This window comes from Peromyscus eremicus, chromosome 8b, assembly GCF_949786415.1.
Source record: "Peromyscus eremicus chromosome 8b, PerEre_H2_v1, whole genome shotgun sequence".
Taxonomy (NCBI): domain Eukaryota; kingdom Metazoa; phylum Chordata; class Mammalia; order Rodentia; family Cricetidae; genus Peromyscus; species Peromyscus eremicus.
This window is the reverse complement of record NC_081424.1, coordinates 10,740,395-10,767,323: the sequence shown is the minus strand read 5'-3', so window position 1 is coordinate 10,767,323 and position 26,929 is coordinate 10,740,395. Positions and strand designations below refer to the sequence as shown.

Genomic DNA, 26,929 nt, shown 5'->3' with positions numbered 1-26,929 from the left:
AACACACCTTCTCCAACAAGACCACACCTAATCCTTCCCAGACAGTTCCACTGACTGGGGACCAAGTGTTCAAACATATGACCTGTGAGGGCTGTTCTCATTCAAATCCTCACAGAGGTATATCCTTATCACAGGGAGGAAAAAGTATCAAATAAGTTTAAGAGATGATGTAAGAGATTTTTACTGTCCCATTTTTTTAAACCTATGAGATCATTAAAAAGTACTAAATATAAATATATAAATTAAAAAGTACTAAACGTGAACAATATAAGCTGACTGAATAGACATGAAGAAACCAGAAGAGAAGAGGTGACATGAAACAAATTGACTATTGAAAATGCAGATTAGAGCCAGGCACACCTTTAATACACGCCTTTAATCCCAGCACACGGGAGGCAGAGGCAGGCAAATCTCTGAGTTTGAGGCCAGCCTGGACTACAGAGTGAGTTCCAGGACAGACAGGGCTATGTACAGAGATCATGTCTCAGAAACAAAATACAGATTTAGTTATATACAATTCTAATCTGTAATACACACACACACACACACACACACACACACACACACACACACACTATAATGTTGGAGGTATGTCCATATAGCTCAGGATAAAAATGTCTCAAGTTATTTTTTGTTTTGCTTTGAGATAGGTTCATGATCCTCCTGCCTCAGCTTCTCAAGTGTCACAATTACAGCTGTGTGCCACCACATGTAGCTCAGATGACTGTTATACTTTTCCTCATATTTCCTACATTTTAACAGAAATGATCATTACTATATAATCAGAAATAACTATTTTCAAAAAGGAAGAAGCCACAAATGATCCAAAATATTGTCAACATGAAAAGAATGCTTTATGGGCTGGAGATATGGGTCAGAGGTTAAAAGCACTGACTGCTCTTTGAGAGGTCCTGAGTTTCAATTCCCAGCAACCACAGGGTGGCTCATAACCATCTGTAATGAGATCTGGCGCCCTCTTCTGGCATTCAGGTACACATGCAGACAGAACATTGTATATATAATAAATAAAACATATCTAAGAAAAGAAAGGAATGTTTCATAAGCCCCCCTTGCCAAAATACAGCATTCCAGTGGGATTTTGCTTCGTTTATAATATTTTTTAAAACGGAGGACAAAAATCTAAAATTAATAATCATCATACATTTTTTAAGGATCTTGAAGTCAGGGTGTAAATCTAATTTTTAACATGTTCTCCCGAAGGTTTAGAGCACCGTAAAGGTTCAATCCATCCTCGTTAATTGACAAGCACATTTCAGATCACATGAGTTATTACATCAAAGACGCTATTATTTGATATATAAATGCTATTAAGGGTAAAAATCTCATCTACAAAAGAAAATGAGAGCTAGAGAGATTTTGGTGGAAATAATTTAACTGTGAAATTTAATCTGTCACAAGAGCAGTAATAAAACTCCATAACACAGAGGAAAATTTTTCTTCCTGCTCTGGCCAGATGAATTATACCTGGTTTTATTACCTGCATTCCCATAGTCCCCAGAGCTGTGTGGCATCTGCAAGAGCTTATGACAGAACTTCATCCAACATCTTAAACTCCTTTGTCATTGCAGACCAGAGATGTGTCCTTGACTATCAGTTACAAACAGTCTCAGTGTCTGCCCTGGAAATTCTCAGCATTATATGTAACTGATGTGCAAAGAGCATACACTTTCCATTCCCTGTGGGAGACTGCTGGGGAGTCCAGCTCTGACCTTTCCCAACTATTGAAGGGTTCTTAGGTGGGAGAGGGACAAGAAAACATCAGATAGAAAGAGCGACCTAGCCAATGAGAAGAAAGACAGAGACACAGGATAGTTTCGGGAGGGCCTGGGTCAATACCCAACAGCCTCGAGGTTTATTCCAAAGGGCTTTTTATACTATGCCAAGGGGAGGGGCAAAAGACCTCCCCCTTGCAAGATCAAAGCACATCATACAGCCACATGTAGACCCTTCCAAATACTTGGTAACCACGCCTGTGGCCAAATCATCTCCTTATGCAGGCCCTGCTGGGTAAAGCAAGCTCAGATTCTCTGACCCTGAGTAATTTGGGCTCCCACAAATCCCATGCTTCCATCTTTGTTACTGTTATTTGATGGAAACCAGGGTGTTGACTATGCTAGGCACTCTACCACCGGCCTACCTCTTCAGCCTCTCCTTTGATTTCCTCGTCAGCTTTCTCTTTACTTTCTGTTTTGAGAAAGAGCCTGGATTATGTTCAGTTCTCCTGCCTCAGCTTCCTGATTGGCTGGGATTAACAGACCTGTGGCATCAGGCCCAGCACTGGCCTCCCCTCCCTCCCTCCCTCCTTCCCTCCCTCCCTCCCTCCCTTCCTCCCTCTTTCCTTCTCTCCCTATCCTTGGTCTCAAGAAGCCCATACTGGCCTCAAACTCATTATGTAGCTGAGAATGACCTTGAACTCTTTTTTTGACCTTGAACTCTTGACCCCCCCTGCTCCTCTCAAGTCCTGGGATTCCAGGTGCACACCACCAAGCCTGGCTTTCAGCCCTGAGACCTTTGCAGGACAGCGGGGGTGGTTATCTGTGAACAATATAGAAAGTTCTGCCAAAGTCATGGACTAGTCTCAACAGAGCGCACACTGCCTGGCCAGCGGCCACTACCCTTGATCTCTGAGGTCCCTCCTGGGTCCCCTCCTGATGCAAAGGCTTCTCATCTGCTACTTTAAATGGGGTTAGGAAGCTGGCACCATTCACATCTCTAACCTTTTCAAGTACAGCACTTACCTGGACTAGCAAGTTGCCTGCGTTAGGCAGGCACGCGCCGTGTTTCCTTGTGTCCTCACTCATTTGCCGTATCAACTTGGTCAATATTTCCACGGCACCTTTGCTGATCATCTCAGGAAGAAATGCCGGACTCCCGGAAATGAACTTCAGAGCCCCCATGCAGTATAAAAAAGCCTCAGTGTTACTTTGCAAGTCTTCACCCCTCAGCACCTCCAGTAACGATTCTGCCAAAAAGAGGAGTTTCTATAAATGTCCAAGTACAACAGCAAATTTGATGTTGGCACACACTTTGTAAAATGTGTTCATCGAAAGCTATGTGCAAATGCTCTCTGTTCTTCCTCAAGCAGGGAAGTCTCAACTGCCACAAAACTCCATAATCGTGATGAACACAAAAGGAGAGGTTGTTCACATGCAAATAAGAACGCCTTCTTTCAGACGCCATTCCTTGGCTCTTAGTAATATTTACCAGACTTTATTTTTAAGTTAGAAAAATTTCAAGTTAAATTGTTGAATACTTGTAACAAAGGCCATCTAAGAATTACATTTTCAACAAACATCTTGAAGAATGTATTTGTTGCTCTCCTGAGGGGACATGGATCACATGGGAACTTTGAAATCAATCTGTTACTGAGAAGGATCTTTTGGACATAGCATTCACCCTTCCCAAGACAGTTTAAGAACGCCTCCCTCCCTAAGCAGGTTTCCTAGTGGCTTTACCCAGCCAGTCTGCATAAAGGGGGTGATTGGACCACAGGCCTGAGTGCAGGTATCTGGGATGGTCTGCACTTGGCTGTGCTCGGGGGAGGTCTTTTGCTCCACTCCTTGGCATTTCTATAAATATCCTAGGGCAGAGACAGTCAGGACCCAATGGAATAGGTTCCAGGCCCTCTCGAGGCTATCCTGTATTTTCTATCTGTTTATCTCCACACTCGAAATCCTTCTATCTAATATTTCCTGCTATTCCCACTCAAGAGCACTCAGGGGAAATGTGGGGGGTAACCCCCCTGCAAGGTGGTAAACATCTATAACCTCAGTATTAAGGACTCTGAGGCAGGAGGATGGCAGCGAACTTGAGCCTAGCCTGTGCTATGCTCGGAGTGAGACCTTGTCTCTACAAACAAACAAACAAACAAACAAACAAACCCAACAACAAAAACCCACTGACTGGCTCAGATTGCCGATGATTTGAGTGGGTTAGACGGAGACCCCACGTTCAAGTACGAGCATGTCAAAGGGACCGTATGAATCCTTTGTTCTGATCTGTAATTCGCAGATGTTAGACATTCTTTCAGCCTTGTTTTAGTCCCTGTGTGCTGAGATCTTTGTCCCCTGATACCTATGATTTCCACAGCTGCCTCTTCTGCAGGAACAGCACAGCTCCTAAAAGTTTCCAGCCAGGGTATCTGTCTAGTTAGTTATTTAGGGACATGCTGGGAACTGGGCATTGTTAGCTAGGCTGAGAATGTGGGTGAAATGTCTGTAGCTCCGAACTGACCATGTTCACGTCAGCGTTCCGTAATAGTCACAACTGTCTTTCCGATTCTTTTTTTGTTTACTCCTGTTATATCAAGGGAACTAGAATTTTTGATTATGTCAAAAACTTTTAGGTGTGTCTATTTTAACAGTAACTCCAGGCCTAGGAAACGATTTTTTTACACAGTGATTCCCTCAAGTCACACAACATCCCTACACGCACTGAAGGAGCAAAACCAAGACCTACTCTGTCATACCAGACTTTCAGTGCTGCTTTAAAGTGAATGTGGGAAATGGAGAAAGACAACCGCCACATTTTCCTAGAAACTAGATGCCTCGCTACCCTTCACTGTCCTTTTCCTCTACGGATGGAGTTGGCATCTGTCCTTGGGCGCAGCGTCCTCGCCTCTGGAATGCTGACGAGACTCACCCAGGATGTTGTCATTCTGCAGCAGGACGTCGTTCTCCTCGCTCCTGCTGATTTTAAATACCAGTTTGCAGACATTCAGAAGATTCTTCCTGCTCACTTTTAGCTGCAGAGAAAGAACATGCTTGCATTTCTACGGCAGAGGTAAAGGCAGGCTCGACACCTCTAAAACCTCAGCACTCAGCCCAGGAAGAGGGGTTCAAACATAAGAAATGTTCCAAGGACAAAACCTAGAAAAGTTTGTGTTGTTTTTGGTGTTTTACTATTTTTTTGGGGGGCCCACCACCCAGCTCCCAAATAAATCACACACGGAGGCTTATTCTTAATTATAAATGCGGGACTTAGCTTGCCTTGTTTCTAGCCAGCTTTTCTTAACTTACCCCATCTACCTTTTGCCTCTGGGCTTTTCCTGTTCTCTTACTTCTGTAAATCTTACTCTTACTCTGTGGCTGGCTATGTAGCTGGGTGGCTGGCCCCTGGAGCCCTCCTCCTTCTGGCTTCTAGCTCTTTTTTTTATTTTCACCTTCCTCTCACTCCAGATTTCTCCCTCTGTATATTCTCTCTGCCTGCCAGCCCCGCCTATCCTTTCTCCTGCCTAGCTAGTGGCCGTTCAGCTCTTTATTAGACCATCAGGTGTTTTAGACAGGCACAGTAACACAGCTTCACAGAGTTAAACAAATGCAACATAAGCAAAAGTAACACACCTTAAAATAACATCCTACTACAAGTGTGGGCCACATTACGCATCAGCTTTAATATCTAGCTTAGTTCTATAAACACAAACGCTTTAATAAGAAGGGTTTGTTTCTCGCTATGAAATGTTTCACACTGATGTGTAAACTAGTAGATGTTTTTTAAGGAGTGTGCCATTAGATGGAGTAATTGATTTAGAACACAACAGTAAAGAATGATAGACATCAAAGTTCAGATTAAACTCATTAGAAAAGAATCCACACAAAGGAAACCTGCTCCTCTATCATTTACACCAAAGAATTCAAACCAATACTTCAGATTAGACCACGCTGTGCTTATTTGTGGAGTTGTTTCTGGAATGCTTTGAGATAGTCATTGTTTGGAGCTGAAATTCCTCTCTAAACCACACAACAATATCTAAGTCAATTCAAAACAAGGCAATAAATGAAGTATGCTTTCTTCTATAAAAATAGGATGTGCAGCAGAACCAAGGTCAGCTGCACATTTATCTCTAGTAAAGAATGGTCAGTAATGGGGAATAGTCTAATAAACTGTAGAAGAGCAAAACTATTCAAATTAAGTAAGCACCCTCCAAAAGAATATGACTTGTTTCTTGTTTGTTTTGCTTTGCTGAGGCAGGGTCTCACTGTGTAGGATGTCCTTGAATTTACAAAGATTCACTTGCCCCTGCTTCCTGAGTGCTGGGATTAAAGGTGTATGCCACTGGGCCCACACAACGCTTTTCTATTATATTGTTTTATATTTGTTTATTTGTGTGTGTGTGTGATAGTGTGTGTATGTGCATGTGATAGTGAATATGTATGTGATAGTGTGTATGTGTGTGTGTGATTATGAGTGTGTAAAAGCCAGAAGACAACTTGTAGGAATTGGTTTTCTCTTTCTATCATGTGGGTCCTGAGGCTCAAACTCAGTCTATCAGGCTTACAAAGAAAAGCATCTCTAATTTCTGGGTCAGGTGGAAGTATTGTGTGCCCTCTGCAACAGTGTGGAAACCTGTCTGTAGGAATGGGGTCCTCTGAACAAATAAAGATTTCTGTATGAAAATGGTGGCACAAGGATTATTCTTTTACTATTTAAAAAGTTATCTCTAATATTCTTATTGAGTTTGCAGTTAATTTTTTAAAAGGTAATAGAGTATGTGCGAGTTATCTGTTAGATCCACAAATACCACCGAGCACTTAACTGTTCCTGGTATGAGCTGTTCCCTGGGGGAGACAGAAAGCTGAGCAGGTTGTCTGTGGCTGTCGAGGCAGAGGAGGGAGCAAAGCTGAGCCTCTCCACCTACGGCTTCTGCTCCGGGCCTGTGCACAGTGATCCCAGAACCTTGTGCATCAGGTATCATCCCTGCTCTGCGAGAGAGGGGGCCGGGAACCCACCTGCAGAGCGGTCTCCCACCAAGTGTTCTGCCCCCCTATCCCTTACCCCCCACCCCCCACCCCCCACCCCCAGCACTCCTGTCAGAGCCTGCATAGGAACAACTCCCCAGGGCATTCACAGGACAGAGCAGAGATTTAGAGATTCCTTCCATTCTCAGGAAGAAAAAGGAAAAGGACTTAAAAATTAAGACAGCGATTACATCAACATGGCCCAGCCAATGTGTGACTGAAGCAAACAGAAAAGCCTTTCCACATTTGGGCAAGGGTGGTGTGCTGGCAGACTACCGGGAGGGAGGCTGAGACCTCTGACCAGCTCGTCCGAGTGTGGTGGGTACCCTGTGCCCTACAGCTGACAAAACGCCCCCGTAAATGAACTGAACACAGCTCGCCCATCCCCCACCTTCCATTCCTAGTGAAAAGCAACAGAGAACAACAAAATCAAACAACAAAAAAACAAACAAGTGTCTGCGTTTCCTCAGAACACCAGCAGTGAGGAGTACTGTGCCCAGCACTGTGGAGGCCAGAGGTGCTGGCTGGCTGAGTCCTCCTTGGAGTTCAGTGATGGATCCTGGAGTTTGGCTGCCTTGGTTACGGGTTTTCCCAGGGCTAGGATGAATTCCTGGTGACGCAGGGTTTCCAGGTAGAGTGGTTTTCTTCTTACATTAAAAATGGTGCTTTTGTTTTGTTTGTTCGTTTGTTTTCCAAATTAGAGAAGTTTGAAAACATTTCTGTCCTTTCCCTATGTCTAATCACAAATGACACATTGGGCATTTCTTTCTGGTTGTTACCCCTCTGCAAGGGTGCTGGATTTTTACACTCTCAGAATATACTCGCACTGCTACTAAGTATGTTTGTGATCTTTGAACACGCTTAATACAGACTGACATATTTTCATAAGGTTTTTAAAAACAGGGATTAAAATTGAAATGGCTGTCTGGCAGATCTCTATTGAGCCAAAGAATTCAAGAAATTGAACAACTCGCAGGCTTATTGCTTGTTTTTAAGTAAATACTGTTAAATGGTTGAGCTGTAATATCAAACTGGTGGATAGAAAAACAACAGCAAGAAGAAGAAATTTAGTGTAGAACTTTGGGCTCTGTATATCTTTAGCCTTTGCTCATTTTCCTTCCACAGTTCTTACGATACGGTGTCTTGGGAATTTATATAGACCGGTATCCTAAAGCCTCATAGAAATAGGATCTCCTCTGCAATGTTCTAGGAGATCCAAGCAGCCAACAGGAAGTGGGATACCATTGCTTTGACAGTCCCTTCTGACCCGGTGGCTCCAGAGTGAGTAACGAGGCACCAACATGGCGTAGAGGGATGGTTTGGTGGTTAGGAACACTGGCTGCATTTGCGGAGGATCCAGGTTCAGTTCCCAACACCCACATGATGGCTCACAACCACCTGTAACTCCAGTTCCTGGGAATCCGGTGTCATCTTATGGTCTCCACGGGCACAAAGCACATAATGGTACACATACACACGTGCAGGGGAAACCCTCATAAACATAAAATAAAATAATTACAACAAAAGGAGGCCCCAACTCACATAGCCCCGTATCAGAACTTAACCTCACCTAGATTCTGTGGGATGGGCAGCATTGTTTACCTACTTAAGATTTACCCACTTAACATCCAGTTCAGAAGGCCTAAGTCAGTTAAACTGTGACACACACACACACACACACACACACCCATTGATTTGCACAACACCACCAAAAACTGTGGTAATATTTTCACTGTGGAAAAGGTAAAGTCAGTCCCTGGGTGCTGGCAGCCTGGGTCCTCCCTGGGACAACTCCATCATCAGATCCCTAGAATGGAATTACTCTTTCAAAGGGACATTGCCCTGAGTCACACACCCCGATTTCTAAAACGAGAATGGATAGTTTATGATGGCAGCTAAGTAAGCGTGTAGACTCCACCCAAAATTACACAGAAAATGTGGCTAGAATATTCTGCTTATGAAAGACTTCGTTATCAAAATAAGATGAAATGGACATGTTCACTGCACTATTAGGACACGGGGCTTCCCCTCCATCGTTCAGTCCGATCTCCCATCTTCCCTTGCACCAGTGATGGGGTGGGCATTTACTTTTATAGGGAAATGGAGCTTCATCCATTTGTTATTGATGCTCTCTTAGAACATTCCAGAATGGCTATGGCTTATCGTTTGGTTCTGACTGTTTACGGCTGTACAACGAAGCTGCCCAGCAGGTTATGTTCTGGGCTGAGCTGCCACAGGCTCTCATTTGGTATCTGCCTTTTCTTCTAACACTTTGCAGAAAGGGATCTTTCTGTGACCACAGGCCGCTGGTTTCCTCTTCACGCTGGCTCACAGAGCACCTGGCCATGGTCTTTATTTCTTAAACCATAAGGCAGAGTTGGGCTCCCAGCAGAAACCACAGACAAAGACAACAGCCCACACAGTCCCAAACCGTGCTTAATCTAACTGTTTGAGCAACTGGATGTGTTTGATGCCGTAAATCTTTCTTCCCTCTCCCTCTCTCAACTTTCCTGTTCTCTCTTCCTTTTAAAACAGACTCTAGGCCCAGCCCAGATGCAAGCTTGATGGGATATTCCCTTTGTGCTCAGCCTTATCCCTCAGGAAACATTGTCTAGTCCAGCCCTGGGATGCAAGCTTATTGCCTTAATTTCCCCCAGATTCTGAACAGACACATCACATTTTTTCATCTTTCTGCGATGTGTACAAAGCGTTTGACAAAGCACAGATGGAGAGCAGTCCACTGGAACAAAAGAAAGACAAACTTACTGCCAGGATGAGTTTGGCAAGCTTCAGGCTGAGCGAGTCCGAGCCAGCATCCACCAGTTTATACAGGGTCTTCAGCAGGGCGCTTCTTCCCTTAAACTTCCTGCCGAGCATGCGCCCTTCCTCCAGTGCGTGATGGAGCTGCGTGCAGGCAGCACACACGGCCTCAATGTCTTCTGTCAGAGCAAAGAGAGCAACCACCACTTACTCATTACGGTTGGTTTTCAGATACGTCAAACACAAGCAGTGTAGGGAGAAGCCCCCTGGGCATTCCCTAGACATCCTCAAATTCCCAGGTACCGGCTCCTTTCTCCCATCACCGCCATCTATTATCAAATAGAATACAATCACGCTTTCATCCCTCCGCTCCACCTCCTAGGTTAACATATTGACTAATCAGTCACTTAGCTCTTCTTGCAAAGCCTCTCCCTTGGCCTCCTGTCCGAGGGCCGTCCATCTGGACTCTGTTCAGTCTCACTGAGGCCCACCATTTGCACCTCTGCCTCCATTTCTTCAAACAAGTTTCGTGACTCCAAAGGAACCAGTATTACCCTGTAGTGCTATTTATGTTTCACATGTGAATAGCTGTGTTGTGCTACGTACAGACAGATGCTGTAAGTGAGTTGGGATCCTGATCGGCACACCCGCGTGGTAGAGCAAGAATACCCCGAATCCCCAACTTAACCTCAGGCAGGCTCGCCTTCTAATGTGTCTGTTGATGAAAACAATGAATGGTATGTTCCTTTCAAAGTGACTCCTCCGGGAAAAGAGGCGTAATGACATCCACCATTATTATGGGAGAGGAGACTTTTAAAAAGATGTTAGCTAGGAACGAGGGAGGCAAGGACATTTTGTTTTAGAGCTGGGATCCCGGGGCCAGTGACTTTTCTTGTGGGGGGTGGGGACAGTGCTGGAAGGGAGCACAAGGGGAAATAAAAGAATTCAAGGTATAGCGTGTTCTGTTGGGAAGTATTGCCTCTGACGGACCCATCACAAAACTTAAAGGCGGGAAGCCGATCTTAAATAAATACCATAATGTGAGCTTAGACGCCAACGTGGAGGAAGTGTGCGCCAGCAAGGGGAAGTGACTCAGGCCGTTTTTAGCTCTTTTCAACAATAACATCTAAGAAAAAGTTTAAACCTCAATAGCCGAGTGCCCTCCAAAGCCTTTCAGTTGAATAAGAGAGAGCTGGTGGGAAAGGACCTAGACTGGACTGAGGTAGAGAGGGAGACCGAGCTCTGTGTGTGAAGCGTTTCTGTTGTGTTGATTTTTTCTTCTCAGACTGGCCATCTCTTCGCTAGTCCAGGCTTTGGGCTGTTCTCAGCAAAAGACTGTTGTAGCTTACAGAGGAATTGGAAATCAGAGTTTCAACTACTGCTCAAGTAAGCCCTCTCTATCAGTCAATTGACTATAATCATTATAGCACTCCGGAGGCTGAGGCAGGAGGATGGCAAGTTCAAGGCCAGCCTGGGCTAAATATGGAGACTGTTTTAAGAAGCCAGAGCAAAACAAAACAGAAAGGCACACGGCCCCCAAAGACTTTCTAAGAGCTAAAGCTAGTTAGGAGTTTCAGATGTAATCTAGGGTTGTATAGTTACCTAGCAACTTTGCCCCTCAAGTCACTCCTTAGCCACAAAGGGAAACCCAGCAGCCACACAGAGCCAGAGCCCGGCACACACCACCTGACCCAAATGATCAAAATTCACATTTCCAGTGAGGATAGGTCAGCACATGGGCCTCCTGCGCACATGAAAGATGCGTCATAAGTGTGTGGTTATTCCTGCCCCAAAGGCCAGATCTGGGTCTCAGCATGAGAAAACCCGAGGAAAACCTGATGCACGGGATGTTCTGGATGGTAAATGGCCTGTTTTTCTCACTTGTATCAGGATCATGAAAGGGCTGCGGCAGATGATTGAAACTTGTGAATCAGGGGCTTTCTTTTTCTAATAAGGAAATCATAGGAGCAATCAGCAAAATGCAGGCAAGATTTGTGTGGTGTTGTATGGTCTCTTCCAGGTATGGAGGAGAACACGCTTGCTTCTAAAGCTAACAAACAGAAAATCACAGGCTGAAGTAGCTAAGAATATGGATTTGGGCTTCTTTGTTTTTATTTTGTTTCATTTTGAAACAAAGTCCCATTGTGTAAGGGAGGCTGGCCCTGAAAATGTTAGCAATGTGTTCTCAAAAAGTTCTAGAAACAAAACCAAACAGCATCGCAGGGGGCAGAGAGAGAGTAACACAAGGAGAGAACGGAGAGGCAGTGGGTAGAGCATCAGTACCGGGGAATATGGGAGAAGGGCAAACAGGATTTTAAAAACTGTCCTAGTAACTATTTTAACTAATCTAGTAACTAGCTACCTGACAAATCAAAGGAGCTGCAAGGTGTCAGGGAAACCGGACGCCATGATACTTGCTGGTTTTAAATTTGCCAAGGGACAAAGAGGCGATATTTCTTTGTTTTGCTTGCTGGCTCTGTTTTTGACGCAGGCTCTCGCTGTGGAGCCCAGGCTGGTCTTACACTCACAGCTTCCCAAGTGCAAGGGTTACAGGCCTGGTCTCTCACCCTCAAACTCTCAGGGATATGCCCTAACTTTGCTCTATGTGGTATCCGGTGGGCAGAGCTGGGCGTCCACTGAAGACTCTGCCAGTGGAAGCTCGGCCCTCCGGGCAGGCCGCCAACCTGAAGGCTTCTGATGTGGCTTCTAATCCTTGCCCAGACTCACCTTTCTCACTGGATCTGTACCCATTTGCTGAAGGAATGGCCGAAGTTCACTGTCCAAGCTAATAGGAGGGTGGAAATAGTAACGCCAGGGGAGAAATGTTGTTACATTCGTCTTCCCAGAATTTGGAGCAGCAAAGGGCTTTGGAGGTGATGTGGTTTCACCCATCTTTTAGTACAGAATTTACATGCAGCACCAGGCACCTGGTGTTAGGACCCAGGCCAGAAAGCCTGCCCAGAGGACCCACCCTATGGAGAGCACAGCCTAGCCACAGCAAAGAACCAAACCAAAACAAAACAAAACAGAAAAACAAACAACAACAACAACAAAACCAGCAAGTGCTGGCTGCTGGGGAAGCAGGTGCTGTACACCAGCTCCCGCTCGCGGGTGTAAGGATGCATTTCCCCTGCATCAATGTCTGCCATTGCTGCTCATGCACCCGGGAGCAGTCGCTCAATCAGTCCCACTGAGGCCCACTGTGCACACGGTACTAAGCACAGGGCTTGCTCTGTGGCTCTGACCAAGGGTCCAGAGGAGTCTAGTTCACCTTCTCCAGTGGAATTCTGAAGAAGTTGGGGAGCGTCCTCTTGGCAGTTCCCCATGTCCTCCCAGGAATTCCTCCTTGTGGCCCTTAGGAGTGCTAGACAGGACACATGCCAGGCCACTTCTTGAGCTGTGTGAGCGGCCTCCCTGGCACAGGCACACAACCTCAGGAGCAGAGAGAATCCACAAAACCACCTCACAGTTCTCGCTGACCAGGCTGCGTGATCAGCTCAATTCAAGAGATCTGCTTTCCCAGACCTTCTAGAATGTGGACAGTCTCCCTGAAGAGGCTGAAGCGGCCTTTCCTCAAGCGGAGGATGTGCACTAATACGCACTGCTGGGGAGTTTTAGAGACTGGCTCTCTCAGGACATTCCAAGTACAATTTTACCCACTAACACTTTGGTTTACATATTATTTACTATACACACTTACAGGGTAAGTAAATACATGACATGTTTCCAACATATCCACAGAAATGACGGTCCAAGTCCACTGAAAATATCAGGGCCATGGGGAACACAGATTAATGCCAAGTTTTTATTTAAAACAAGAAGTGTTGTTTTACCCTTTTCTAATTCATGCAAAAGCGGTTCAATCCGTGTTTTCCAAAAGACTTCATCGGCTTCTATTTCTGTCTCCTGTTCCTGTAAGCTGGCTCTTGAGGCTGCAAAGGAATCGGAGAAGGAAAAGGCATTGTGAAAAGGGACTCACAGGGCGCACTCAAAAGCCTTTCCCCTGCGTGGCTCAAATTAATAAGCAACAGAGTCAAATCTCACTTTGCTCTGAGTCCCAACTCTAATGAGAAACATGGGTCTTTTCATCCAACTACCCCAAATAAAACTCGGATGAGTTAATTCAAAGACAGAATTTACAAGTGGGATTAGAGTGCTTTGAAAAGGCTGCTGGCTGTAGGAAAGCAAACTGGTTTCAGTTTTTTTTTTTTACTTAAACTTTTCCCTCTGTAACATAGACTAGAAAGCTATATACATATATATGTGTGTGTATGTGTGTATACATACATACATACATATATACATACATATATAAAGACTAGAAGCCGAAAACACTTCTAAAAATCTTAGCCCTTTAGGAAGACACTGTACAGGAAGTACCACCAAGGCTATGCTTTCCTGTGGGGGAGGGGAATGTCTTGGTTTCCCCACCCCAAGTCTATTATTGATATGTAGGGTGACCTCTGTCTGTAGCTTAGACCCTCCCAAGCCCGCTTCCTCGTCAGCAAAAAGGAGAGTGTTTGCTTTTAGGATTATGAAAGCTGAATGTTTTCAACAGAGGCAAAGCTCTGCCTGGGGGCCACACACGGAGCGACGCCGAGGATCTGTGATCCTCTTTTCCCTGACTAAACAAACAGGTCTTTGCTGATGTGTGTCACCACCGTGCCACCAAGTGCTGCACCAACTCTAGGGGGCTGTGGCTGCTGCCAGTGGCTGCACCCAAGACGCAGAAGAGGGACTCTTATGGGGAGCGTTTTACTTTCTTCCTTCCCCCCCCCCCCAACCCCGCTCTGAAACAAGGTCTCACTCTGTCCTGGAACTCACTCTGTAGCCCAAACTAGCCTTGAACCCACAGTGATTCTCCTGCCTCGGCCTCCCAGGATTACAGGTGTGAGCTGGCACACCCAACTCATGCCCCTGTTCTGTTGTTTGGCTTCTGAAGATGGAGAACGTGGAATCCAGGTAGACGCCAGGGTTATTAAATTATTCCCCTAAGGTCACACGACTGCATGGCCCTTATCCTTCAGTTTCATGGCAAGCCAGCGGACTGAAAGGCAACAGTGTATGAAACAGAATTCATAGAGGAAGTGGCGAATCATGATTCCACTTGTGTAGGCAGTATCTCAGATCACCAACTGGAGCTGGAGCGGGCCGGCCACATGGGGGCCTTCCTCAGCCTCCCCCCTCTAATGTCTGCCTCCTGCGCCCCTAACCTGGCGCCAGAAAAATGTGCGTGACATGTTGGAGATCAGAGGAGCAATCAGAAGATTCTATACCCACAACCATCTTTATTTATTTATGTTGTTTATAATTCTTGATTTATTCATTGTGTCTTTTTTCCGGACTCTAGCACTTGCATGTATATACCGAGATGCAGTTACATACATATATACATAATTAAAAATAAGTTTTTTAAAAATCTTCTTAACTCTTCCCAACTGTCTGTATGAAGTGAAGAGAACTATGTATGTGTATAACGCACAATGGTATGTGTTTAAAATTTAATTTGAATTCAGTAATGTCTGAAATGACTCTTCAAGTCACCAAATAGGAAATTTTTCCCCACACAGCACTGATGTCTCCCAGGAGAAGCCAGGAAGTTGTATAATTAACACCTGCCTCCCCTTGCTCAGGCCCCACCTCTGCATTGAGGGAATGTCTACTCCCTGCTGCAAGTGTAGCTTACCTTTATCAAACCTTGCTGGGGCCAAGGAAGGCTGAGCATGGGAAAGCCCCGAGCACCAGAGCAAACGGAATTCTTGACAACTGAACTATGGTTAAATGGTAAAGATACAATGTAGTCGAAACAGGAAGACTTTGGCTAATCTATCCAACCCATAAGCAAGACTTCGTTGTCTTTAGGGGCCAGGTGTGGGGCAGGATTCAGAAATGCCTGGACTTCAGAAAGGAAGCGGTGTTCACAACAGGGTCTTTCTTGAGCAACACCCTACAGCATAATCCATGAACACGCACGCTAACAGGACCAACACTATGGTCTGGTCACATCTGATGTCACTGCGTTTGAGAGATATTTGAACTTTGAGAACATTGAAGTTGGCAGAACGGCAGATAAAAGGCTGTAGACCATCACCTTAGCCTTTTGGATTTTTGCGTATTCCTGGATAAAACATGTATATGATTCTGAAAGTAAATATGAATATTCAAGCAGTATAAAAATACAGCTGCTTGTATTTCTAGGTAACTAACCTATTTAAAGGCCAAAGTATGTAAACAAAATCAACATGTATGAAGGCAAATGACAAGCCAGAAGTTGATAAGTCAATAATAATAATTTTCCTTGACATATTTATGAAACACTTAAATTTACTAGAAAGTGGGCTGGGGAGATGGCTTGGTGGGTAAAGAACCTGCTGTTGCCAGTTTGAGGATCTGAGTTCGGATCCTCAGGACTCATATCAGAAGCCAGGCATGGTGTTATACACCTGTCACCCCAGAAGAGGGGAGCAGACAGGCAGTTCCTGGGAGCTCACTGGTCAGTTCAGTGTAGCTGAAACGGTGAGCTCCAGGTACAGGTCGAGAGACTCTGCCTCAAAAAATAAGGTGCAGGGTGACAGAAAAAGACACCAACACTGACTGCGACATTATGGGAGCATGGACCTACTCCCACATACCAAAAAACAAAGGGACTAGAAATTCAGACTTTCAGTCTGTATGGTCTTCACAAACAAAGACCCAACAAGCAAACCCATGCACACACACACACACACACACACACACACACACACACACACACATGCGTGCACACACACTCTTTGTCTCAGTCTTGGGGAACAACATGAAAATTGAAAAAGCACTTTCATCTAGGTTCACAGTTTGCTAAATATAAAAATTACGATTCAACAGGAAATTGGGTAAGTCAGGCAGAAGTACGGCCTGTTTTTGAAGATTCTGCTGCCTCAGTGGTTACGGTTGTTAACCACAGCTTTGGGTTTTGGACACAACAGCTTGACACAATGCTAGGATTGGCTGATGTTTTTAGCATGCAAATGTAAGGGCCTTGGCAACAGACCTGTCTTGGGAATCGGAAGGACTTGATTCTTCTGAGCTCTAGACCCATTCCCTGCTAGCACGGAGAGCCGCCTTCCTGACAAGAAGCTAGTTAGAAGAGACACTTTTCACCAGTGCTAGCTTGAGGCCATTTATCATCATTTTTATTTTTGTTGAGACACGGTCTTACTGTGTCGCTCAATCCAACCTGCAATTCATAATCCTGCCTCTGCTTCCAAAATGTCCAGATTGTAGATGTCTACTCATCCAGCCTGACATAAACTTTTGTGTGAATGAAAAAATAAAGTAGCAAACACGTGTGCAGCCCTGCCCAGCTCGGTCCAGCACTGACACTGTGCTACCTTTGTATCTTTCTCTTTATATAAAGACAACAACCTTGCAACACTGAAGCCTTCTTTATGCCTACCCTTCCAAGTCCTTCCCCTTGGGGGTCACCAACTTCAAAATGGGGGTGACAGAACATTGTCTTTCCAGATGCGGTACTGAGATCCCTAACTTAACGTTTCATCTGCTGCTTGTATTGACTCCAGACCGTGTTACAGATGCCCGCTGGTTCACTTGCCTCACTGCCACATTTTGTGCCATTTCTAGCCCTTGGTCTGTAATATTTTCTGTTTCCTCGGGCAGAATAAAGCTCCCAAAGGGCTTTCATAATAAAATGTTTCATTTAAGTGGGCAATGCTTTTGAACCTGAGCTGAGAACCACACGGAGGTCAAGTTTAGCCAGCCTCCAGATATCTTTACTCTGTGATGTCTGTGAGCATCTGTCCACACTGAAGGCATCAGGCTTGGGTACTGGTAAGACTGAAGTGAAATAATGAAAACTTAGGACATAAATGTTGGTTTCTGAGCAAGCTGGTTCTAGTTTCTGAAGTTGATGAACAGAGAATTGTTAATCAGGATGCCTTGTGGCTCTCTAGACACTCCCCGACTCAGCCTCTGACTTCCTCCTGACATTTGTCTTTGAAAAACAAGTCCCATCCACTTAACCACATGGAGATGCTAAGGTGAAGGATGCTGAGGGTGAAGGATGCTGAGGATGAAGGATGCAGAGGGTGAAGGATGCACAGGGTGAAGGATGCTGAGGGTGAAGGGTGCACAGGGTGAAGGATGCTGAGGGTGAAGGATACTGAGGGTGAAGGATGCTGAGGGTGAAGGATGCAGAGGGTGAAGGATGCTGAGGGTGAAGGATGCTGAGGGTGAAGGATGCTGAGGGTGAAGGGTGCACAGGGTGAAGGATGCTGAGGGTGAAGGGTGCACAGGGTGAAGGATACTGAGAGTGAAGGATACGGAGGGTGAAGGATCCTGAGGGTGAAGCATGCTGAGGACCAAGAACACAAGTACCTCACCTGCTCTGGTTTCCAGCCTGCTCAGGTCTGAGCTGCTAGGACATGAGGAGGCCCGGGCAGGCCGCTTCCCCTGGTCCCTAGGAGCAAGAGGAATGAATGAAACAGAAATGTATTTTCATTTTTATAAACTGCAATTTGTTCTTGTAGGGCTTCAGAAGAAACCACAGAGAATAGTTTAAGAGACAGTGTTCAATTGTCTGCTTCAATCTACCTTGCCTTCTAACTAACATTATCTGTAAGAACACAGGTCTATTGGCTTAACAGTATGAGATATAACACTAGAAAGAACCAAAAAAAATAAATCCCAAGTTGACTAGGGGGGAAAAAATAGTTAAGGATATGGACCACAAGAGGTCGCTGTTACAACAAGAAACAAGAGCTGGAAACCAGCGAAGCCAGCCCAATGTGCCCAAGGTCACACAGCAGGGTCGGCTCTGGAATGCAGAGCTCCTGATTTTCAAGGCACTGTTCTTCCCGCTGCCTCACGGTATGTCCCATTCCCACTTTAAAACTCAGTTCAATCAATATTCTCTAAAAATATTTGTAGAAATGTTTTAAATGTTAAAAATAATCAGGAAGTGTATTTTGGCAAGCTCCAGATGAGCAGCACTTTGTGTTCCAAACAAGGGTGGGCGTGGCTAGTCACGGAGGTGCTCGACTTTGTGCGTGCGTGCCCGGCTGCAGCTTTTCTCAACTACAGCTGACCTGGGGGTGTTATCGTTTCAGTGTCTGTGGGAGGGGGCGAGAGAGGATGATGGGGGTGACATGACAAAAATACACCAGAGGCAGGTGTGACAATGCCACGGGACGCTTTATTATCTATAATTAATATGTGCAAATAAAGACGGGGCTGGCTCAAAGTGGAAAGGGTCAGTTCCCAGAACCCATATAAAGGTGGGAGGAAAGAACCAACTCCACAGTTTATCCTCCGGCCTCCGCATGCGTGCCGTGGTCCATGCTCACACCCATCATAATACACAAAAATCTTAAAAACAAACACACACACACACACACACACACACACACACACACACACACCAAAAAAAAAAAAAAAAAAAAAAAAAAACCACTTCAATGGGATGGAAAGCCAAGGAACTGACTGGATTTTTCATTTCTAGCTATAACCAAATTTTAAGATGAAGAGTTTCACATATATGATGTGTGTGTGTGTGTGTGTGTGTGTGTGTGTGTGTGTGTGTGTGTGTTCTGAACAAACACTGAAATTATCAAGGCAGTTTGCAGCTCACAGCACTGCCCCCAGTACCTGCCCGCTCTCTCCGAGTCCTGGCCAGGGGTGAGGTCGGCTCCACGATGCCTCATGTGAGCAGTGTCACTTCTAGAAAAGAAAGGCATGAGAAGGGTGCTCAGTCTGCACACAGGCTTGGAAGTGCTGCCCCCCAGTTCCCAAGAAGAGACAGGCTTGCGACTCACTGCCACCATACATGGTCATCACAGCGGGTGGACGCTGAGTGTAGGGACGCCTCCACAAGCCTGGGTTCGTATCCTAGGCCAACATTCACAGCCTTGTGACCCAGGAAACCTACATGGCTGTGGGTTCCCCATCCTTAAACAAAGGCAATACTCAGGATGTCAGCTGGCACACTGAAGGAACTTAGCAAGTTGTCAGTACTATTTTTGTTTCCCTTTGAGTCCATAAGCACCTGGAGGAACAATCAGTGCTGGATATGGGTACAGAAAATATTTCCTCTGAAGAAGGTAAAACCTACCTTACTGGAATAGTCCAAAAGAACTAGGGATGCTGAGGAGAAATGACTGTGTGGGAGGGTTAGACCGAGGAGTGCCTTGAACTAGAAACTGACAACTCCATCACTCAGCAAGTAGCCTGACTGAAGAGAAGAGGGTCACAAGAGTCTGAGGGTCACTCGAGGGTCACTCAAGGCAGGGGTTAGCTGCCAGCACGGGACTAGCGAGGTAGGCACAGAGAGTTTCTGCTGGGAAGACTGGGAAGATCTGCCCGGAGCTTTGGGACTTGCTGTAGACACTAAGTGACAGCCAATAAGAAACTTACAGCTTCTCATACGAGGATGTGATACTGTAATTGGGGGGGGGGGGGGGGGATGAAGACAGAGCACTAAGGAGGAGGAATGAGGGATCATGTTTCCGGGATCATAGGGGGACTACAAAAATGATGTGCAATTCCATAAATGAAAAGTTAACAGGACACGGGCCGATTCCAGGCATCTGAAAGACAGAATTATAGACTCGGAGGACCCGGACAGCGGATGCCTCCCAAAGCAGCAGCAGAGGATAAGGAGGACAGTTTATGGGGTCAAGTAAGCATGGGTTTTGTCTTGTTGAATTTCTGACGCTGGGTGGGACAAAGGTGTGGAAATCAGAACAGGCGTAAAGTGGTACACAGGACCAGAGTCACAGGAGGGTAGTTCTGAGTCCGACACCCCGGTCCTCCAGGATGTTTGTGTGCAAGGACAAAGACATCAAAGAGGAGCGAAGAAATGCACCTTCCTGTAGTGGGCACGTGCCTGGAAAGGGGACCCGATGGAGGATGGGGTCACAATGGCTGGGGACCAAGGAAAGAGGTCCTGTCTGGCCAAGGCCAAGCCAGCTGTGTGTCCACAGAGTGGTGCGGCTAGAGTCCTGCCAGGCATAAGCATGAAAGACCGGACCAAGAGAAAACCAGAGCTGCATGGGCTGGGTGGCTCAGGAGGTGGTGACAGGCGCACTTGTGAGTTCAAGGTGAGCTATGTTTACTGTCTCAGAGAGAGGAAAAGAGGGTGGGAAGGAAAACCCCTCCTTCACTGGAGAGGAAGAGGAGCAGACGACCTTGTGTGCTCCATGGAACTTGCACAGCTGACTGAAAGCACATAAAACAAACTTGTATCTTCCCCTCCCCCAGAAACCCTCTAAATACTTTAAATATTTGGAGATGCTGCCCTCATCTGTCCACACTGTCTCCCGTGGCTCACACCCCCTGAACAGCTGTGTGTATTAAACAAGTAAATTTTTACTACAAGGAGGTTTCCTCATCTATACAGAAGGGTGGGGAGGCTGCTGGAAGGACAGAACGATCTGGAACGTGGAGTTCATCAATATGTGACTGCTAATATGCTCACTCTTCAGTCCTAAGCCCTTCAAATGCTCGCTCCCCACAGGGTATGTCTTCACACCTTTGCTGGCCCTTCTGCTTACAGTCTGTCTGTTTATGTCCCTTTAAAAAGGACCCTAGCTCTGAGTTCACACTGCGGCCAGGGAAGGAGAAGATATTCATGTTACATACTCTCGGTCACAGATAGCCACAGATAGTATGCAAATGTAAGAGTCCATCCAGCTTCCAACAAACCTCACCCTCAAATGGTGCAGCCTGATACCACAGAGGCAGTTTTGACGGTCACGTCCCAGGATTAGATTAGTCAATTTCTTTTCTTACATGTGCAGCTAAGGCAGATGTCCCCATGCAGTTCAGACCTTTGTGCATTATTAAATTCCAGTATTGTATTGGCAGTGATTTCCTGCCTCTCAGATGTATTTAGGTCCCGATTCAGTTATCCAGAATAACTGTTCTTCCCAGCTTCCTGCTCCATGTTATTAAACAGCATTATTAAATTTTTCACAATGATTTTTTTTGATGTGCCCAAATAAAACAATTCTGGAAATTAGTCATTGGGCTCTTCTATAACACTCTTTTTAGAGGAAGAAAACCACCATTTCATTAGTTAGGACATCAGTCTACAAATGGAAATCTACTCAAAGACTTAAAATAAACATCAGTGGCATTTACTGGCTCCTACAACCTGGAAGGGACTTGGTAGTGTGGGGCTTTAGGAAGGCTTGATCAGGCTTTGACTTTACATCTCCGCCGTGATCTAAGCTCTGCGCTGGCTGTAGGTTGAAGTCCTAGAGAGAAGAAAATTTCGGTATGGTTTTTCCAGGGGCCTCTCCTCCGTAACCCTCGTGTTTCAGGAGGCAGAGTCTTCTGGCCCCCGTCATTGACAAGGGTCTTACATTTCACTTGAAATATCAGAAGCAACATTTCTGTAGCAGACAGTGCCATACAAAGCTGCCGGCATCCCTGCAGCCCATCCGTGGACGGCACAATCAATCATCCCGACCGCATCCACCGCTGGACCATAAATACCCCAGGAAATAAAATAATAGCTCTTTAAAATATTTCAAATATATAGATTTTGCTATAATTCAAGACAGTTCTTCTAGTTATTATGATGACAGTTCTTCAATTAAGGATCAGCAAATGTTTTCTTAAAGAGCCAGTAGTATTTTATATATTTTACAATGTGGGGGCAGTGGCAAAGTCAATTATATATATATATATGTATATATATATACATATATATATATATAACTATTTAAAATGTAATGCTTTTTAAATATTTAAACCATTTTTAGCTCAAGGACTGTAAAATATAACTTAAAGCATAAAGACAAATAGATTTGGCTCCTTGGCTGTAACAGTAATAAAATAATATGGGTAATAATAACTAGTTAGATTTGGTTGTTACTGTTTTTGTTTTGTTTTGTTTATCAAGATAGGGCTTCTCATTGTAGCCATGGCTGTCCTGGAACTCACTCTATAGACCAGGCTGGTCTTGAACTCAGAGATCCTTCTGCCTCTGCCTCCAAGGTGGTAGGATTAAAGGCATGCCCCACCACTGCCAAGCTACTAAGTAGATTTGGAATTAAGAAAAAAAAATCCATTTTGGGAAAAGTTACATCTATAGAAAGTTGCCTGGAGCCCACCGAGGTTTCTTAGTGGCTTTACCCAGCAGGATGACACAAGAGGATGATTGGACCATGAGCCTGAGTGCAGGTGTTTGGAAGGGTCTACACTTGATACTTGACTGTAACTAGCGAGGGAGAGGTCCTTTGCCCCCCCCCCCCCCCGCATTGTTATAAAAAGCCCTTTCGCATAAAGTTCTTTATGGATCCTGGATCCTAAAGTTCCAAGTGAGCCCATGCTAGGAAGGGACCTACAGGAGATGGGGATTCTCTTCAAAACACAAATTTCCTCTCTCTACCTCACTCTCAGTCTTCCCACCCATTCTCTCAACTTCAGCCTCTCCTATTTCTTTCTGCATGATTTCCTCTGGCCTGGCCACCACGTCTCACGTTTCTAGCGTCTTTTCTTCTAATGTTTAAGTCTCTGTCACGACTTTCCTCTCCCTGTGCATACATTTCTCTTCATTTCTTTTTCTTTCTTTTGTTTCTTTCTTTCTTTCTTTCTTTTTTTCTGGTTTTTCAAGACAGGGTTTCTCTGTGTAGTTTTGGTGCCTGTGCTGGATCTTGCTCTGTAGACCAGGCTGGCCTCGAACTCACAGAGATCCTCCTGGCTCTGCCTCCCGAGTGCTGGGATTAAAGGCATGCGCCACCCCGCCACCCCCGGCCCTTTCCTCCATTTCTTTTTGAGTATTAATTACAGTTGTTTTGGTTTTTGTTTTGAGGGCTTAGAATCTCCAATTTGAATTTCTGCAACCCACAGAGCTCCATCCCCTTCCTAAAGAGAGAATGATCAAGCCATCCAGGCTTCCTGTGAGATAACGAAGAACACGTGAGACTCTAGGGTGCCTTTCTTCTGCGATGCATTTTCTTCCTGTCTTTGCTCTGTTCCTGACGAAGCTTGAGTCCTGGGAGACTTCTTATCCTTATGTTATTTGTCTTTACTTGCTGAGGCCGACTGTGATCCAGAGAGGGTGAGAACTGAAACACTGAACAGTCAGCTGGTCCGTCCATGACTTTGTAGACTTAGGAAGGTGTGTTCCCCTGGCGTGTGTAGAGCAACCACTGACACACACAAAAGCCCTCTGACATGATAGACAGCACCCTTAAATTCTAATTTGTTGAACCTCTTTCTCCTCCATGACCCCCCACTCCCTCTCCCCGCCCCACTCTGCTCACAGGCAATAAAAAGAGAATGTCACTCACTCTGCGATCCACGCCACCCTCCTGTCACTTCATGATCTGCATCTTTAATGGACTCTCCCGTGGGGGCCTTTTCACTTCTCTTGAGGCCCTGCCCACATCCTTAGATCTCATCTCTCCCTTCACAAGCAGCCCAGTGAAGAAACACACTCACGTCTAACGGACCTTTCTCAAAGTCTGAGGAGGTGTGCCGCAACCCTAGCTTTTTGTTTTCACCTAGATTTCATAGAGGCTGGAAAGTTACCTAGACTTTTGGACTGTAACGTTCCGGGGAAAAGCCTAACCTGAGGTACACAAACTGCCCCCGACCCAGACTCAGGAAAGGAAGGAAGGTAAAGGAGGGAATAGAACAGGTTGGCTGGGAAAACGGAGCTGTCTGTGGGGCAGAGCTGGGTCTAGGAGTTTAACAATCGTCACTGGCCATCCTAAACTGTAGGAGCTCCCCAACCTGAGAGCCTGGAGAGCCTCAGTGTTGCCCAGGGAGTCGGGACGGCCCGGATTCCTTAGACTGTGTGCTCACTTCTGAATCGGCTGTGATAGCTCGATCCTGGGGACTCTGCTAGCCCGCCCTATGGAGGCAGGTCAGAGAGGACTGGGCAGCCTGCACCCACACAAAGCCTGAGCATTGACTATACACAAAGTGAGCGGGCTTGCCCTCCTTAGGGAAGCTAAAGTCCATGTTTAATAGTTCAGGGTTGGGGCTATCATTTTTTCCCTGTTTCATTGACATTTTAAATATTTGCTGGTTTTATTTATTTATTTTTTGCATGCTTTTGCTACTTAACCAGGAGCCTTTCCTTCCCTCCCTCCTTCCTTTCTTCCTTCCCTCCCTCCCTCCCTCCTTCCTTCCCTCCCTCCCTCCCTCCTTCCTTCCCTCCTCCCTCCCTCCCCCTTCCCTCCCTCCCCCTTCCTTCCCTCCCTCCCTCCTTCCTTCCTTCTTTCTCCCTTGCACTGTTTTTTGAGACAGGGTTTTATATAGCCCGGGATGACCTCCCACTTGACATACAAAGGAGAGTAGCCCTGATCCTGGGCCTCCTGCCTCCACTTCCCTAAGAACAGCGTACGCTACCACACAGGCTCTTCGGCTTTACTGCAACCACACTGAAGGCCCTTGGCATCTTACAAGCAAGGTTTTCAAGCCTTAGTGACCACTCCACAGCCTCCATGGGGGCTTGCAGGAAAGGGAGAAGAGGGGCAGTCATTTCCATCTTAAAACTACAAAACAGAGAGGGCCCTTGGGAGTGTTCAGTGACTTGACAGGAATATACAGCTAAATCAAGTCACACAGGGACCCTGGACCCTGACCCCAGAGAGCCTGGCTCCCTCCAGTGAGCAGTCTACACTGTTGATGATCATTCACTACCCGGGGTGCAGCCGCCCTCCAGAGCCCTCATTCCCAAACCATGACACTGAACAACACTGCAGAGCCTTAAAGCACTTAGCATTTGCACACAGGGGTTCGTGACTGACCCCACAGGTGGGTGGGTGCATGGGTGGATGGGCGGAGACAGGCACCCGGACTTTTACAGAATGTCAGCTCTGTTGTTTTCAATCCTGAGGTGACGGAGATAATGGGGTGTGGGTGAGGAAGGCCCTCTAAAGCTCCAGTGACTTTCTAATGGCACGTGGAGACTGCAGTGACCGGCCAACAGGGGAGGCTCCCCCGTGCTCGGGAGCGGCTTGTCTTTCAGAGTTCGGTCATCTCACTTCGGACGCTACCTTGCCTAGCAAATTTTTTTTTCCACTGTAAGTATAAAGTTAAACCCCAGGGCATCCCAAAGGTCTGAATTATCCATATTTTAAATTAAAGGTGCACAAATCAATGCAAGTTTGCTGAAATAAACTGATTTTTCCCTCTCTTGAGCCAGAGGAGCCTGGAGGACCCCGAGTGGGGAGCCAGCGAGTCCTCCTTGCTTCGGTTCTTCCATCAGCTCACACTCCTCCTCGGCCCACACTCATGTCTATCCTCCCCACTTCCCCCTCCTCACCCACTCCTCAGCCCACTCTCACCCCCACCCCCCCAGCCCACTCTCACCCCCACCCCCCCAGCCTACCCCCACCCCCACCCCCCACCCCACCCCTCAGCCCACTCTCATGCCCACCCCCACCTCTCAGCCCACTCTCATCCCCACCCCCTTGTCTACCATCTCCTGCCAGCTCATCTCACTGACAAGAATCTTCATTTTTCCACTTTACAGTCTCAGGATTAGAATAAAAAACAAAACAAAACTTTGCTAATTGAGGGGAGGATGCACCCAGCAAAACTGGGAATACTCCACGTCTTAGCGAAGGCCATTTCTTGGAATTACAGTCACTTAAATGTTTACAAGAAACAATTATTGAGTGTCCCCAACTGATCCACGCATGTAATTAATGAGAGAATTACTAAGAGTTTCCATTTTCTCCTTTGTTTTAGCCCCACCACACAAACTTTTCTGTTGGCGTTGCTTCAGAAAATTCCACCCAGTGCTGAAAGGAGGTAGAGACTGATCAGGAGGACAGAAACACTGTGAGGGCAAACTCCAAACTCCAACAACCATCCCATGAGACAAACGGAAAATACTTAGAGATGCTGCCGGCCAGCGTCTGGGCATTTTGAACAGGCAGGAGGAGGCGCCTGCCCAACCCTAACGGGTTTGTCCTTAGCTGTCTGTGGGAGAAAGCATGTCACTAAAAATGCCCCCCGCTGTCCCAGAAAGACCGAGGCATAATGAACCCTGGCGTGTCCGATTGTTTCACAGCAGCTGAAGTTTCATGGAAATAAATAAACAAATGACTCCGCTCTTGTCTGCCTGTATCTAGTCAATTTGCATTACTGTAGGGTTGGATGCGGCAGGGTAAATGCTCTTTTCCTGTGGGGCACAAGCCCTGCTGCTTTTCCTGCTGGGGTGAGGAGTTCCACAGCCTGCGTGGCACTCACCAGCTGGGAAAGAGCTGCCTGGGAGGGCCTGTTTGATGCCTTGTGTTCGGCTCCCAGAGTCCTAATGTGAAGCCCTCTTCCACTTAAGGAGATATGTCATCTCTTCCTTAATTTGAAAAATGTTCTGAATGCAAAGCGACATCACAAGGACTTCTGGGTTGCCTAATATAAACTCTCTGTGTGACACTCTTTAGGCTGTG

At 46.1% G+C, this 26,929-nt stretch overlaps 1 protein-coding gene across 1 annotated transcript in view; it reads right to left on the bottom strand.

Annotated features, from left to right (window-relative positions):
• Armc2 (armadillo repeat containing 2) overlaps positions 1–26,929 on the bottom strand; it is a 106,448-nt gene that overhangs the window by 50,858 nt on the left and 28,661 nt on the right. Inside the window, exons 6-10 of the mRNA XM_059272486.1 lie at positions 17,897–17,973; positions 13,352–13,450; positions 9,525–9,697; positions 4,663–4,765; positions 2,760–2,983 (exon numbers count right to left, since the gene is read on the bottom strand). Coding sequence (XP_059128469.1) covers positions 2,760–2,983; positions 4,663–4,765; positions 9,525–9,697; positions 13,352–13,450; positions 17,897–17,973 — 676 coding nt within the window. The remainder of the gene's footprint in view (positions 1–2,759; positions 2,984–4,662; positions 4,766–9,524; positions 9,698–13,351; positions 13,451–17,896; positions 17,974–26,929) is intronic.